The sequence below is a fragment of the Yamadazyma tenuis genome, chromosome 1 (genome assembly GCF_029203305.1).
Source record: "Yamadazyma tenuis chromosome 1, complete sequence".
In the NCBI taxonomy this organism is placed as follows: Eukaryota; Fungi; Ascomycota; class Pichiomycetes; order Serinales; family Debaryomycetaceae; genus Yamadazyma; species Yamadazyma tenuis.
The window spans coordinates 960,893-975,191 of NC_089461.1; the positions used below are offsets into that span (position 1 = coordinate 960,893).

Below are 14,299 nucleotides of genomic sequence, written 5' to 3' on the forward strand. Positions count from 1 at the left end.
TCTATATTTTCCTTCTCAGGGCCAGCTTTAAAAAGCTTGGAGTTCTTTACTGAAACATTGTTATCATAAAGCGTTCACCGATAGCACCAAAGACCCGAAAATGTTGATGTTATCACTTTCAGCAAATAGTGTCTTGTCAAAGAAAATGTAAACTGCATTGAACAAGAAATCCCAAGAAAATTACTTTTGATATACTATTCTTTCCGTTTCTTCACTAGTTTTCTCCATTTCTCATCATAAATTATCCCTAAAAATACATAGATAGAACTAAACTTTGGTCTTAACCTTTCTGAACCGTGAAAATATCAGCCTCTTGCTGACGTGCAGCTTGGTGCCGTCTGAAGTGAGTGAGAACGTCGTCGACAATGGAGTTGTAAATGCACCCAGCTCAACCCTTGGAGTAGGAGGTTCAATGATAAAACCCCTTCTCTTATAAGGAAGTGACGCTTCGTCTTCATAGTCCATTTCAATTTCGTCATTAATGGTACCGAATCCAAACTGTTTCTCTTCTTTGATAACCGAAACTCTAGAATTCAAGTTCAACGACAAGTGTTTGCTGTTTTTTGACAATTGCACAATGTCATCAGCAGAAGTTGTAGTAGTCATAAACGAGTGCTCCAAAGAATTCTCTAATGAATTGTTAGTCAAAGAACTGCTTCTTGACATTTCAACGTTGGGCTCGGGAAGTGTGTCAGATGCGCTCAAGTTGGTACGGGTACCGTAATTCTTGATAATAACTTCAAACATCAAGTATCTCAAGAACCGTTCCCACAACTGGATCTCATACGAAGACTGGCCCGAGTTGCCAAATGTCGCCTTGAAGTTGTCAATAATAGTTTCAATAACCTTGTTGACCAAGTTTCTGTGAATCTTGAAATCACTATCATGGTGAATGCTCATTGTAGAATTGAGTTCAGCCTGGTTGTCGAATAGATCGTAGTGCAATTCGCTCATGAGTTTCAACCAATCGTAGTCAAAGTCTCTCAAGTACAAGAATCTGTAGGTAGAAAGCTTCTGGTGTTCGGTGTCAGACAATCCACTTAAATTGCACGACAATGTCGACACATTGAGTAAAAAGTGTTCAATGACTTCTTTGTAGAACGTAGCTAATTGGTGCAAGCTAGGCAAGAACTCGAAGTAGTTGCTGGTGGAACTCAATTCCATCATGTTAAATCTGAGTTCTTGGTAAATATCATTCCAAAACTGGTTGGATTTGATAGCCTCTTTAATGGAGTGGTTTTTTGAACCCCAAGACTCATATTTCAGGTAAAGCGAATTGAAGTCCGTCAAATCGTCGTGTTCATATTCATCCTCGGCTTGTGAATCATCGTCAGTTAAATTGTCATAATCTCCCATCTCACATTCCATACTAGTCAAGTTATCAGTAGAGAGATTCGGTAAGCCTTGTACGGGAGCTTTGTCTCTGGCCTTGATTTCCTTTAGTTTCCTCATATACTTCAACTTGGGAACATTATTGGTTTTGGCTTTCATGTCCTTCAATATTTGGTCGTAGTCGTTGGTGAATTTGCTGAAAAAAGTATACCGCAAGATATTCAAATTCTTCTCACTGAATAAATCGTCGTGAGCTTTGGAGTACTTGTTGAGGTCTTCGTTGGCATCATTATATTTGGAGTCCCGACAAAGCTTTTTGTGAGAACTTTGGTACCTATGGATTCTCTTGTCAAAATGGGAACGAGAAACTGGTACATAGGAAGAAGTATTTATGTCAAACCTCATTTTTGGTTTGGAACTGGACCTGATAGAACTCATTGAAGAGCGGGAAGACGTGCCGGAGGATTTGGTGGAAATAGATTTTGAGTCGTCACCATTTCTCTTCCGTCTCTCTTTTTGTCTTTTTATTTGTTCATTTCTTTGATAGTTTCCACCTTGATGAGCCACTAGGAATAAGTACGCAGACATGGCTTATAGATTAAGGAATGTGATTGATAATTGGTTCATTCAAGAAGCCACAAATGGGGTAATGTATAAAAAAATATCCAACTTTCATTTGATAGTTTTTGGCGACAGGCTTTATATAATAAGAAGAGCGGTAGTCGAACGATTAAAAAAAACCTTGCTTCAGAGGCTCGAGGAACAATAGGAGGTAATATGCACTTGACACAAAAAAGGCTAATTGCATGCCGTCTTGTGCCGATTGCAGGAGTATATACAGTGGCTTATGCATAGTTGGTTTTATTGCGGCTTAGCGATATCATTATCGTCAAATTCGCCGTTCGTAGGGATGTCAATAGATTCTTAGAAAAAAACTCAAATGATTTCCAGAACCCGGGGTTTTTTTTGAACCGGAGGCTGGGTAAGGCTTTGTTTACCTATGGGATATTTTGGTATTGAGCGCAACTTTCAGGCACCTTTTCAGGCACCTTTCTGGGGATACTTCAATAGTCTCTCATTTTCATCATCTGACCACTGCACTTACGCAGGCGCAAATATCACACTGGTACACATGGATGCACAACCTAAGCGGCATGCACACTGCTCAGGCAAATCTTGACAACACCGGGTTATTTTTTCCAAAAAGTAGGTCTTTGGCAAAACCCACCTTGTCGGCACAGTTTATTCTGTTCTGGGACAAATTCCCATGATGCGAGGGCGATCAAACACCAATTGAGGGTCACTCTACCCCTAAAGTTAGCCATTAATGTACGCGGTTGCCGAAGCACCATAAATTAATTCATAATCCCTGTGATTTGCCTATAGTAGTCCAGTCTAATAAAAAATATGATTAAAGTTGGAGGCAGCAGCATAAAGTTGCCTCTAACAACCACACCTACCTTACACGAACGCGAAGCTTACTGCGCACTATTTTGACCGAATAAGTCATAACAGGTGCCACACGCTAATGTCAGGTAGTGGCTGCTTGAGTGGTGCCGTTTCCGCCAGTACAAGCGTCCGCAACCACCTGCGACGTACCGGCTGCACCTCCCGCAAAACCCATTGTCGCACTCAACGGTTTTTTGCTCGTTGTTTTTAGACTAATGCACCTCTTCGCTCCGGTTTAACAATGAAAGGAACAGAAATAATCCCCAGGATTCGCATTGGCTATTTTTTGGGGCCAGCCAGGACGAGCAGTATTTAAACTTTCGTGCACAGTGCACCTCCTGTTTGCAAGTTAAGGTTTATTGACATGTCTCGGTGATACGTTTTGAAATCCAATGTCATGGATGAGAATTGGTGATCTTTTTGGGCTGGCCCCTGGATGATATGATGTACACATGTTTCGCTTTATCTTTTACGTCATGGCAATACAGGTACGTGTAGGAACCGGGCCAGATGGAATTGTCATTTTGCAGAAACAACTATAAAAATCAACCAACACCAACTCAACAGCCGAGTTGGGTGACTTCTTATTGAGATGACAGGAGGAGAACATTTACCAGTGAATGTGAACAGAGGCCACCGTCTTGGCTGAATGGAGGCTATGGTCTGGGCCTTCTGTGGTTTTTATGTGAGAATCGATGGCATTTAGGAATCGCTGATTTTTACGCGGCAGGCGCCGCATTGTCTATATTTGATTTCATTGGCTCTAGCCGTCATTTCGCCTAACCGGCAAAGAATCCAACAAGCGCAGGCCCAATACGGCATTACCCTTAATAATCTTTGTCATTCGGAGTTACGCAAGAGAGTCAATTATTTAGGTCTCCATGAATATCGCACCTTTTTCACAAGAACCACTGCTGATACTCACGTTTACTTTACTGGACTTTCTGCCAACTCATGAAGCTGGATATCATAGAATTTGGGCCTACTTATAATCTACAAGTCTAAAGTACAAAGTACCACTCTCCTATTATCCCCAGTGGCTTCTCTCTGCAAGAATGAGAGCCTTTCACTGTACCTGTCATACAATGGCTCCCCATCCAAGTTACTCATTTGAGACACCACTGCCCAGGTCTCATTGGAATCATATTCTCCCTGCACTTTTTTCAGACCTAAAACCACAAACTGGTGGTTTTCTAACGGTAAGAGGCCGTACAAAGTGTCATTGAGATATACGAGTTTACCTCGTGCACCAAACACCTTTGCTTCCAAATTGTTGATTTTTCTTTTGTGCCACTTTGTGGAAGAAGCCATTTTATAATAGTGATAATAGCGGCCGTATTCCCTTCCTAACACATGAACAGCTCCAGTCGGGTCCACACATTGACCTTCCTGATTCATGATACCTGAATACTTGGGAATGAGAACCGCTAAAGTATCTTGGGTAACGTCAACAGGGACACTGAGTTTCTGCCCCGTCGTGTTGTACCACGAAATTCCGTTATCGGGTGAATACATATAATGGAGATCATGGTTGTTTTCTGGCCCATTCGGTCCTGCTTGAGCAGTGGTATGGTGAGTGGCTTCTTCAACTCTATCCTCAACAAAGTCTCTATAAGTCCAAGTAACATGTAGAATGCCATTTCTATAATCGAAGCCATGCAAGTATGCATTGTTTTGTACCCCATGAATGTATGGTGAAGCGACGGTATTCCACTTGTGCGACTGGCTGCAAAATCTGTAGATGCAACAATCACCCAACCCCGATCTGCCATCTCTAAACTCCAAAAGCACATCACCGTTATCCACTGTCTGAAAACGGGGATATGTGATTTCGCTAAAGGTAAAATTCGTTGTATCTGATGGGAGATAGTTCATTACACTTGAAAATGAATCCACCGTCCAAGCAGTTTCCGTTGTCGTGACCCGAGCGGGCGCGAGTCCCGCTACTGAGCATCGATAGTGGATCTCGTCTCCATGCATATCCCAGGCCAAATGTATAATCCCATCTCCACTGATTCCCATGGATATAACATTATGGCCATCGTCTTTGGTTTGGATATAGTCGTCAAAATATATGAATTCCCAGTCGGCACCGTTCACGGGCTTTCTGCCTATACAAGTTACTCGGGGGCCGGTGGGATCGCCACCACCACCACCACGAGGCTGGGGCACGTACAACGCCACATACTGGTACTGGCCCGCGGTAATCAAGGCGTCCTGCTGGAACGAACAGCAGTTGATTCTGAAGCCATTTGGATCCAATTGAAGTGGTTGAATTTGAAGGGAAGACATGATAATTGAGGGAATGCGGTGGATGGGGGAACATATATTGGAAAGTCGGGGGCGGGGAAGTGGGTGTATGGGGGAAATCTCGCAGAAGCGTTATCTGCAACGTTGCAGTCACTGGCCCAACGGTGCGATCGGCTTTAGCGACGGTTTTAAAAGCTCACCCCACCGTGACCTTGGTGGGGGATCCAATCGCCCACTATGTTTACTAATAACCCCTCAACCTCCGACATACACATGTCGAGGCGGCTGAGAAGTACAGGATCGTCAGCTAAAATTAGAGCATGTATGCCCTGGACATATTTTTCGGGAATTCGAAGGTGGGGGGATCTGCATACTAAAGTGTGGGGCAACATATGTTTCTCCACCATAAATCCCAGAGATTTGCCTCGGAGAGTTTTGCTAACAACAAAATCGATGTCGCAAATCCAAAGTTTGCTTGACGAGTTAGAGCCGAAGCTCTTTGCTGAATCCAATGTTGCTAAAATATGGGGGGTCGCTCAACAAAAACTAGATGACCCACAACCTCCCATCGAATATCCAGAGTATTCCTTTAACCGTTACTCTTACAGACCAGTTGACTACTGGACGGCCGGGTTCTTTCCTGGATCTATTGCTGCTGTGCTTGAACGGAGTGAAAAGTATCCCCACAAGTATCCTCACGATAAACTTCACGCAGTGAAGTTGGAGTACGCAGCCAAATGGTGGACTGAGGGATTGATGGGACAAGTACCTAGAACCGATACTCATGATCTTAGTTTCATGATATACCCGGCTTTCCTTAGAGAATACCAACGGAGCAAGAGCCCCAAAACCTTTGAAAGCTTGAAAACGGCTGCTCATGCCTTGGCTAGTAGATTCAGCCCTAGTGCCGGGGTGATCAGAAGTTGGGATACAGCAGTTAATAAGAGGTATTCATTCACAGACCTTGACGCTGACTTCATTGTGATCATTGATAACATGTGCAACTTGAACATGTTGTACTACGTGGCCAGTCAGACGGGAGATTTGCTGTTATCTACTATTGCAACCACCCACGCGGAAAATACTTTGCAACACCATTTTAGACACCCAGAGTGGAGCAGTTATCATGTGGTCAACTACGAGCTGCTGACTGGAAAGCCAAAAGCCAAGTTCACCAATCAAGGCTACGAAGATGAGTCCACCTGGTCCCGGGGTCAATCGTGGGCAATTTTGGGGTTTGCTGAAACCTACAGTTGGACCAAACAGAAGAAATTTTTAGATGCTGCGATCAACTGCTGGGAGTTTTTCGCAAGCAAATTGCCGCAAGATGGAGTCCCACCATGGGATTTCGATGCTCCAGACCCGGAAAATAGAGATACCAGTGCGGGATTGATCGCTGCGTTAGGGTTGCTTACCATATATGAAACCACAAAACAACAAAAGTATCTTGAAAGTGCTTTGAAACTCGTGGCTGATATCGTCAGGTTACTGTTTGTGGATGGGGCTAAATTTAACGAGGACGGTACTGTAGATTTTGGCGAGTACGACACCATCTTGAAAGATGCCACTATCAACAACAATCCCGACACCTTCAAGAAATTGGTGGGCCATGGACTTGTATATGGAGACTATTATTTCCTTTCAATTGGAAATAAACTCCTTGAATTAGGCTTATATAATTGAATGCAACGTCACATTTACCACCATATTATAAATATGAAAAGTTAGGTGGGGGTTTACATGTAGGATCGGGGAAAATGTATATAAACCCGCCAAATCCCCATGATTTTCAATTGTGGAAAAAATGGTGGACAAGAAGAAATTGTACACCCATCTTTGTGATCCTAGCGTGGTGCAAATAAACAGACTTCCCGCAAGAAGTTATTACTTACCAGATGAAAAACTCACTTTGAACGGAACATGGAGCATCACCTATAGCGACTCACCTTTAACTGCACCAGTTCCTGGAGATGATTCCCCCATTGATGGGACTTTGCAGGTTCCTGGTCATTGGCAGCTTCAGGGGTATGACCTGCCCATCTACACAAATGTGCAATATCCTTTTAATGTAGATGTTCCTTATCCCCCTGCACGCAACCCCACAGTGTGCTATATGAGACAATTTTCGGTACCTGCTGGATGGTCCTCTGACCGTTTCAGGCTCAGGTTTGAAGGGGTAGACAATTCTTATCACCTCTTTTTCAACGGGAAATTTGTCGGTTTTAATGAGGGGAGTCGCAATAGTGCCGAATTCGATGTCACTGACTTGGTCCAACCTCACAATTCGATTTTTGTGAGGGTGTATCAGTGGTCCAACTCCAGCTATATCGAAGATCAGGACCAATGGTGGTTGAGCGGGATCTTTAGAGACGTATGGTTCTTAGGATTTAACAGTGCAGGTTTCATTCAAGATTTTGTCGTTGTCACCGACTTCGATGATACTTATACAGACTCAAATTTGAAGTTAAAAGTCGATGTGGAAGCCTCTGATTTGAGTGCGGTAGATATTCAGGTTGATATTTACAATGTACTGGAGTCTTCTAAACTGAAAAAGGGTCCGCAAGAACTAGTTTCTAAGAAGTACCCTTTGGCTGCAAATTTAATTGAGGCTGAGATTGCCATTTCCGCACCCCACAAATGGACAGCTGAAGACCCATATTTGTATCGGTTACAGTTGAGTGTGGTCAATAAGAAGGGCATTACTATCAGTAAGTTATCTCAACAGTTGGGGTTCAGAAAAGTCGAATTGGACCAAGGGCTCATCAAGGTCAATGGGAAAGATATTTTAATTCGGGGGGTTAATAGACACGAGCACCATCCCGAGTATGGTAGAGCCGTTCCCCATGACTTTGTGGTGAGGGACATGAAGTTAATGAAAGAGCATAACATTAATGCCATAAGAACATCCCATTATCCTAACGACCCCAAGTTTTACGAACTTGCTAATGAGCTTGGGTTCTGGGTTCTCGACGAAGCGGATTTGGAATGCCATGGGTTTTTTGAAGCAGTTAGAAGACCAATTAATGGCTCTGATGACGTCGAGTACCGGAATGGGAAACTCGAATTGTTTGACAAGGCGAAGGATTTCACTTCTAATAATCCTGATTGGGAAGCTGCTTATGTGGATAGAGCTAACCAGTTAGTTTCCCGAGATGTAAATCAACCGTGTATCATTATCTGGTCTTTGGGAAATGAAGCATTCTTCGGTAAAAATCATGTTTCCATGGCCAAAGAAATTAGACGGTTGGATACAACCAGGCTACTTCACTACGAGCCAGACTTTGATGCTGAAGTTACAGATATGTACAGTAGAATGTACCCGTCTTTGGAAACCATGGTTCGTGAGTTTGGTACCAAAACTGATAAACCGTTAATTCTTTGTGAGTATGGCCATGCTATGGGTAACGGCCCAGGATTGTTGAGACAGTACGAAGATTTGTTCCATAAGCATAAGAACTTCCAAGGTGGTTTTATATGGGAGTGGAATAATCACGGGATCTTGGCTGATATTGATGGGATTCCTACTTACTGTTACGGAGGTGATTTCAAAGAACCTATTCATGATGGTGTTTTTTGCATGGATGGCCTAACCAATTCAGTACATGATCCTACTCCAGGTTTGATTGAATATAAGAAAGTTCTTGAACCAATCATCGTCAATTTCAAAGACGAAACCATCATTCTCAAAAATGATTTCGACTTTATTGATTTGTCTAATTATGCTTGCAGTTATTCATTGATTCACTACGAAGGGGTAAAAAAAGAAGTTTTGCAGGAAGGAACTTTGGTGATTCCACCAACACAAGCTCAGAAACATAGCGAAATTCCTTTCCCAGATTTCTGGGTTCCAGTTGAAGGAAAGTGCTTGTTCAATGTTGAGATTAGAACCAAAACTTCCACCAAAGTGGTTGCAGCTGGGCACTTGGTTTCATGGGCTCAGCATGAAATTCCCCTGGAAAATTATGCCAAAGACCAAGTTTTGAGACATGCTGCTGTCCAATATCCTGTTGATAACGAAGTTTCGGTTGTTGAAACAGATGGCGAGGTCAAAATTCAAAACTTGAATTCTCTGCTTGTGTTCGACAAAATCAATGGTAAAATCAAGACCTGGTCAGTTAATTCCAAATCGATTATTATTGATGGTGAAAACAACTTGACCTTCTGGAGACCTGAAACCAACAATGACCAGGCCAACGATGGCCCATACTGGAAAAGATTTGGCTTAGACAGAATGATGACTCGAGTGATTGATATCAACGTTAAGCCCGGTGATAATCTCACTATTTGTACTATTGAGGTAGTTTCTGCAATTGGTCCACCGGTTTTGGCATGGAGGTTTGAGTGTCTGCAAACATACATTGTGAGTCCTAATAGGATTGAGCTTAAGACATCGTTGGTTCCCAAAGCCTTTGATGAAACTTGTTATCCCCAATACTTACCAAGATTAGGGTACCAATTTGGAATCAACAAAGGCTTGGGAAGTACGGTTTCATGGTTCGGACGGGGTCCTGGTGAAAGCTATATTGATAAGAAAGAATCTCAAAGAGTAGATATCCATAGAAGCAAGTTTGAAGAACTTGACTATAACTACGACGTCCCCCAAGAAAATGGCAACCATGAAGACACTGAATGGCTTAACTTAGAGACCAGTGATCAATCTGGTTTAATAGTCACCATGAAGAACAGAAGATTTGGATTCAAGTGTTCAACAGAGTACGGAGTTCAAGAAGCTTCCCACCCACAAGATATCAAGCACGGTAACAAATATGTTCGTATTGACTATAAACAACAGGGTCTTGGATCTGATATCTGTGGACCTGGAGTTTTAGATCAAGACCGGGTTTTGATGAAACTGAGTTCCAAGTACGAATTTGAGATTGAATTATTTTTGAAAAATTAGCTAGTGTAATACAAGTATGAAATTAGTTCTTACAGTAGATAAAACATTAAAATAGGTACACAAATATTGCTATCTATATAGAAGCTACTTGCTAGTGTATTCAACTTCTTCCACTTCAGCTTTGGATGGTTCTGAGTCCAAGTCATTCTCCTTGCCACGAATAGCTTGGTCAGCAGCAACAAGACCTTCTGTGACATCTTCACCGAATACTTGAGCAATTTCTTCGAGACCAAGTCCTTTCGTTTCAGGGAAAATAAAGTACACAATACAGATTTGGACCACCAACCAAATACACCAAACGATGTAGTACTTCCAAGTAATAGCATTCATGGCAATAGGGTTGACATAATTGTTGAAGAATCCAATCACATTACCAGACAATTGGTAAATAGTGGATCCTTGAGCTCTCAAGTGGAATGGGCAAACTTCCATAACATAGGTCATAGCAACAGGTGATGCAATATGGTAGAAACCTGAAAACAAGTAGATCATGGCCACCACCCCTGAACTTAAAGATTTGTTTTCGAAGTTTTGCTGTTGGTTAAGTGAAGAAAGAATAGTCCAAATCACATAAGTTACACACATGAGGGCAAATCCTGTCATGAACATTTTTCTTCTTTTGAACCTATCAACGTTTATTCCAACACCTACCGACCAGAATAAACCATAGACGGTCATACCGATATTGATTTTCAACTGATCGTTAGAATCGGTAATACCGATGTTGGTCAACACAATCAGCAAATAGTAGGAAATCAAAGCATTACCACATAATTGAACCATAGCTGGTACAGCAGCAACAATAAAGAGTCTTCTCAAACGTTGTTTAGATCTGAACCATTCAGTAAACTTACTGCTAATCTGGTTTTGTTCTTGAGCAAGAATTGCTTTAATTTCAGCCATTTCAAAAGCCACAAGTTTTGAATTTTCATCTCCTCCAGCATGGTACTTAACAAAGAAGTTTCTAGCCTCGTGTTCCCTTCCTTTACTGATCAACCATCTTGGAGACTCAGGTCCAAAAGACACAATCAAAATTTGAAGAAGAGGGAAGAAACATTGCAAAATAGAAGGAATTCTCCAAGACCAATTATTGTATTTCAACGAAGACCTGTAAGGACCCCAGGTTACCATGGCTGCCACAAATGATCCAAAAGGCCAAGAAGCCAACAACAAAGCAGTAATAGCAGGTCTTTGGGTTGGGTATGCGGTTTCACTCAAAAGTGGCCCAGCAGCAGCAGAGGAAAGACATGAACCAATTCCCAATAATATCCGGGCACCGGTGAACATTCCAAAGTTTTGAGCAGCCCCCTGTATCACAGCACCAATAACAATAATACAGCATCCTAAAAGCACCACTCTTTTCCTTCCCAAATAATCAATAATCCAGAAACTTAAAGGAATACAGATCAACGTACCAATAGAGGGCCCATTTGACATGGTTCCCAAGATAGCCCCTTTAGGATGGTCAAAGTATGACTGCCATGAAGGAAGACTCTGAAGCCCATTCATACTCGAACCATCAAAACCAGAGGTAATTTGAGCCAAAATAGATCCGAATAAAAATATATCCAATTTAATTAACCACCAATGTTTGTACCAAGGTTTATCAAACTTGGGCACTACATCATTCAAGATCAAAACTCTGTCTTCCAAGTTGGTATAGGCTTCAAGTTCGGAAGGGTTAACCTCCTTTTCGGTTTGCTTTTCTACGTTAGCCATTTTGTATTTCCCCAGAAAAGACCCCGGTTATTACGCAGAGCTTTTATACAGAGTTTGAATTCGGGCTGAGGAGGAGGAGCTTGGGGTAGAGTCACCTTGAAGGTCTGCTACATACGAATCAGGAACACCATTGCAGATACATTAACGGTGGGGGCGCATGGCATATGGGTATGCAGATTGTGGGGTAGGCCTATTGCGGAACTGAGATTTATTCTCTCAGGAAAGTGGGTGACTCCCCATCTTTTAGGGCTGTTACGAGCGGCAGCGGAGTAGAGCTATATACAAGAACCAGGCTTTTTCGAATTAAACTCTGAATTTGTTCTACAACGTTACATTTGGATGAAATTCCAGTTATATTTGTTTACTGATTACAGAAGACCCGTTTTAGAGGACCAGAAGCACCTTCGAAGCTAATGTTGGCCTTTTTTTCGGCGTTTTTAATATCATCGATAGAAAACGACCCATTTGCAAGAAGGTTAGCACTGATAATACTACCAAAAGTGACCTTGGAGTTGGGTGCAATTATACCGTGTAATTCTGGAATAAGCGCCTTGGAGAATACAAGATTGGCATTGGGCTCAGTCTTACACAATAGGGTTGTTCTTTCACCCAATATGTTGCATATTATACTGTAATCGGTGGCAGTAGTGACCTTACTAATGCGTTCATCAGTTTCTCCGTCACACTTATGGCTGTTCATATCCACTGCAAAACCACCTTCTTTGGTGAACAATTGTCTTGATGTTCCATTCTCAATCGTATGGATTCGAATATGGTACTCATCACCTGGAATAAGATATGATTGCACCGTGACATCATACGTTGGGGACCATTTACTCACCATAACTCCATTTGCAGCCACCCAGGCCTCATAATATTCTCTAACCCAAAACTCTTTATTATTGAAACTGAACCCTATCATATTATCCAAATGGGCAGACTTGAAGCTTCGGTGGTTAGTGATCACCCCGAATCCATATCTTGAAGAGTAGGCAAACTTGCTATACTTTTCTGGTTGGTACTCGTCGTGCCAAGGCCCATTCACCAACACAATAGAATTTTTTTGGTGATGAGAAAAGTGCATTCCAATAATGTCCATGTATTTGGTGTCTAGGTGGTGTTGTTGGGGTGTGGCTGTCCAGAAGGGGTGTGATTCATCCATTAATAAGCCGGTGAATGCTTTCATACTCCAATAAGGTGATTGCGGTGAATTATACAATTCTGTCATGAAGTTATTGGGGTAAGCATACCCAAGAGTTAAGAGCTTACTTCCGTAATTGGAGATTGGCTGCTTCGACCACCACTTGAAGTGACTCAAGTAGACGTATTTAAGAACACCCCAAGGAATAGCAGGTGAATCATTGATGTCTAACACTGATGCGTACAAACCCCAGAATCCAACGGTTGCAAATTTATAGTTCAAGGATCTTCCATATGGAATAGCAGCACCTTCAGAGTCAAACCAGTGAATATACTGCTTGGAAAACTCGGTGGCTCTTTGGAGATACCGTGCACATCTTTCGGGATCTTCGTGCTTCTTGAGCTTATAGTAGATGAGACCGTAGTAGTGGAAGGCAAACCCATTATAGTAGTCAATTCTATGTTTCTTGTCTTTACCATCTCCGTACCAGCCATCTCCAAGGTACATAGATTCGATATCCTCCAAATATATTTCGGTTGAAACTGTTTCAATGTCAACCCCTACTTTCTCAAGTGCAAGGTCAACAAGAACCTTAAAGAATTTCCAGTTGTTCCCGGCAAATTCTTTGGTCCTAACGTTCTGAAGATATTCTATAACCACCGTTTTGTCCAGAGGTTCTAACGGATCCCAATAGTGGTCCTTACACCTACAAAGTGCATAGGCTACTGCTGCCATATCCACCAAGATCTGGCTATAACCTTCAGGATCTCCCCAGTATTCATCGCCTTTTGGATCACACCCACTGACCAACCCCTTTCTGTATAGTTCCCAGTACTGGAACTCACCACCTCCAAGCTGGTACAGAACAATCCCCCATAATGGTCTCAGATATCCTTCCAACTCCGCTGCTGCGTACGAGCACGACGAGCCTCCGGCTGCAATTCTAACTCTGGCACCACCTTTAGAAAAGGTTGGTACCAACGGCTCGAAAAGCTCGTCATGAGCTTCAAATAAATCTCTCTTGGTTTCAAACTTGTTGTTTTTCCACGGGAACATGGTTAGAGAGAAAATTGTTCAACTCCCGACACATTTGCAAATGAATAACACCGCATACTACCCCCACATTTTACGAGTCTAGATTGGGAACAGGCGTCAGGGCAGATTACCGATATTTGAACCACCATTAGGAGGGGCTGAATTTTGCGGTTGCGAATACCGCATATGGCATACCCCACCATCGGCGTTATAACCTCGGCGGGGGTTGGCAATAAACTGTCTGTAAATTTCAGTCACTCATAAATGGTGGTCCAAATGGTTTGATCTTTACCCAATTATCGTGGAGAGTTCTCCATAAGCTCGAATGATCTCTGAGTATGTCGTTTTCCTGGAATTATTAAAAATTTCTTGGCTGATAATTGGCGTGTCAATCTGCCCCTCCATGTTTGTGGAGAAAATAATTTCCACAGATCACTGTAACGTTGCAGCATGTGAGCTGACCATTTACTATG

At 42.4% G+C, this 14,299-nt stretch overlaps 5 protein-coding genes across 5 annotated transcripts; 1 reads left to right on the forward strand and 4 right to left on the reverse strand. All coding sequences in view use genetic code 12, as the record gives it.

Annotated features, from left to right (window-relative positions):
* Window positions 1-267: 267 nt before the first annotated feature.
* Window positions 268-1,737, reverse strand: PSN45_000477 (uncharacterized protein; the record flags this gene model as incomplete). Its single annotated transcript, XM_006687899.2, has 1 exon — window positions 268-1,737. One exon carries the CDS (start codon window positions 1,735-1,737, stop codon window positions 268-270), a length of 1,470 nt encoding a protein of 489 aa, XP_006687962.2.
* A 2,037-nt stretch (window positions 1,738-3,774) lies between these two features.
* PSN45_000478 (uncharacterized protein) lies at window positions 3,775-5,073 on the reverse strand (the record flags this gene model as incomplete). Its single annotated transcript, XM_006687900.1, has 1 exon — window positions 3,775-5,073. The coding sequence occupies one exon, from the start codon at window positions 5,071-5,073 to the stop codon at window positions 3,775-3,777; it is 1,299 nt and encodes a 432-aa protein (XP_006687963.1).
* A 411-nt stretch (window positions 5,074-5,484) lies between these two features.
* Window positions 5,485-9,931, forward strand: LAC4 (Beta-galactosidase (Lactase); the record flags this gene model as incomplete). Its single annotated transcript, XM_006687902.2, has 2 exons — window positions 5,485-6,648; window positions 6,848-9,931. 2 exons carry the CDS (start codon window positions 5,485-5,487, stop codon window positions 9,929-9,931), a joined length of 4,248 nt encoding a protein of 1,415 aa, XP_006687965.2.
* Window positions 9,932-10,015: 84 nt separating this feature from the next.
* PSN45_000480 (uncharacterized protein) lies at window positions 10,016-11,650 on the reverse strand (the record flags this gene model as incomplete). Its single annotated transcript, XM_006687903.1, has 1 exon — window positions 10,016-11,650. The coding sequence occupies one exon, from the start codon at window positions 11,648-11,650 to the stop codon at window positions 10,016-10,018; it is 1,635 nt and encodes a 544-aa protein (XP_006687966.1).
* A 361-nt stretch (window positions 11,651-12,011) lies between these two features.
* Window positions 12,012-13,847, reverse strand: PSN45_000481 (uncharacterized protein; the record flags this gene model as incomplete). The annotated part of the gene is made up of 1 exon (XM_006687904.1): window positions 12,012-13,847. One exon carries the CDS (start codon window positions 13,845-13,847, stop codon window positions 12,012-12,014), a length of 1,836 nt encoding a protein of 611 aa, XP_006687967.1.
* Window positions 13,848-14,299: the final 452 nt, after the last annotated feature.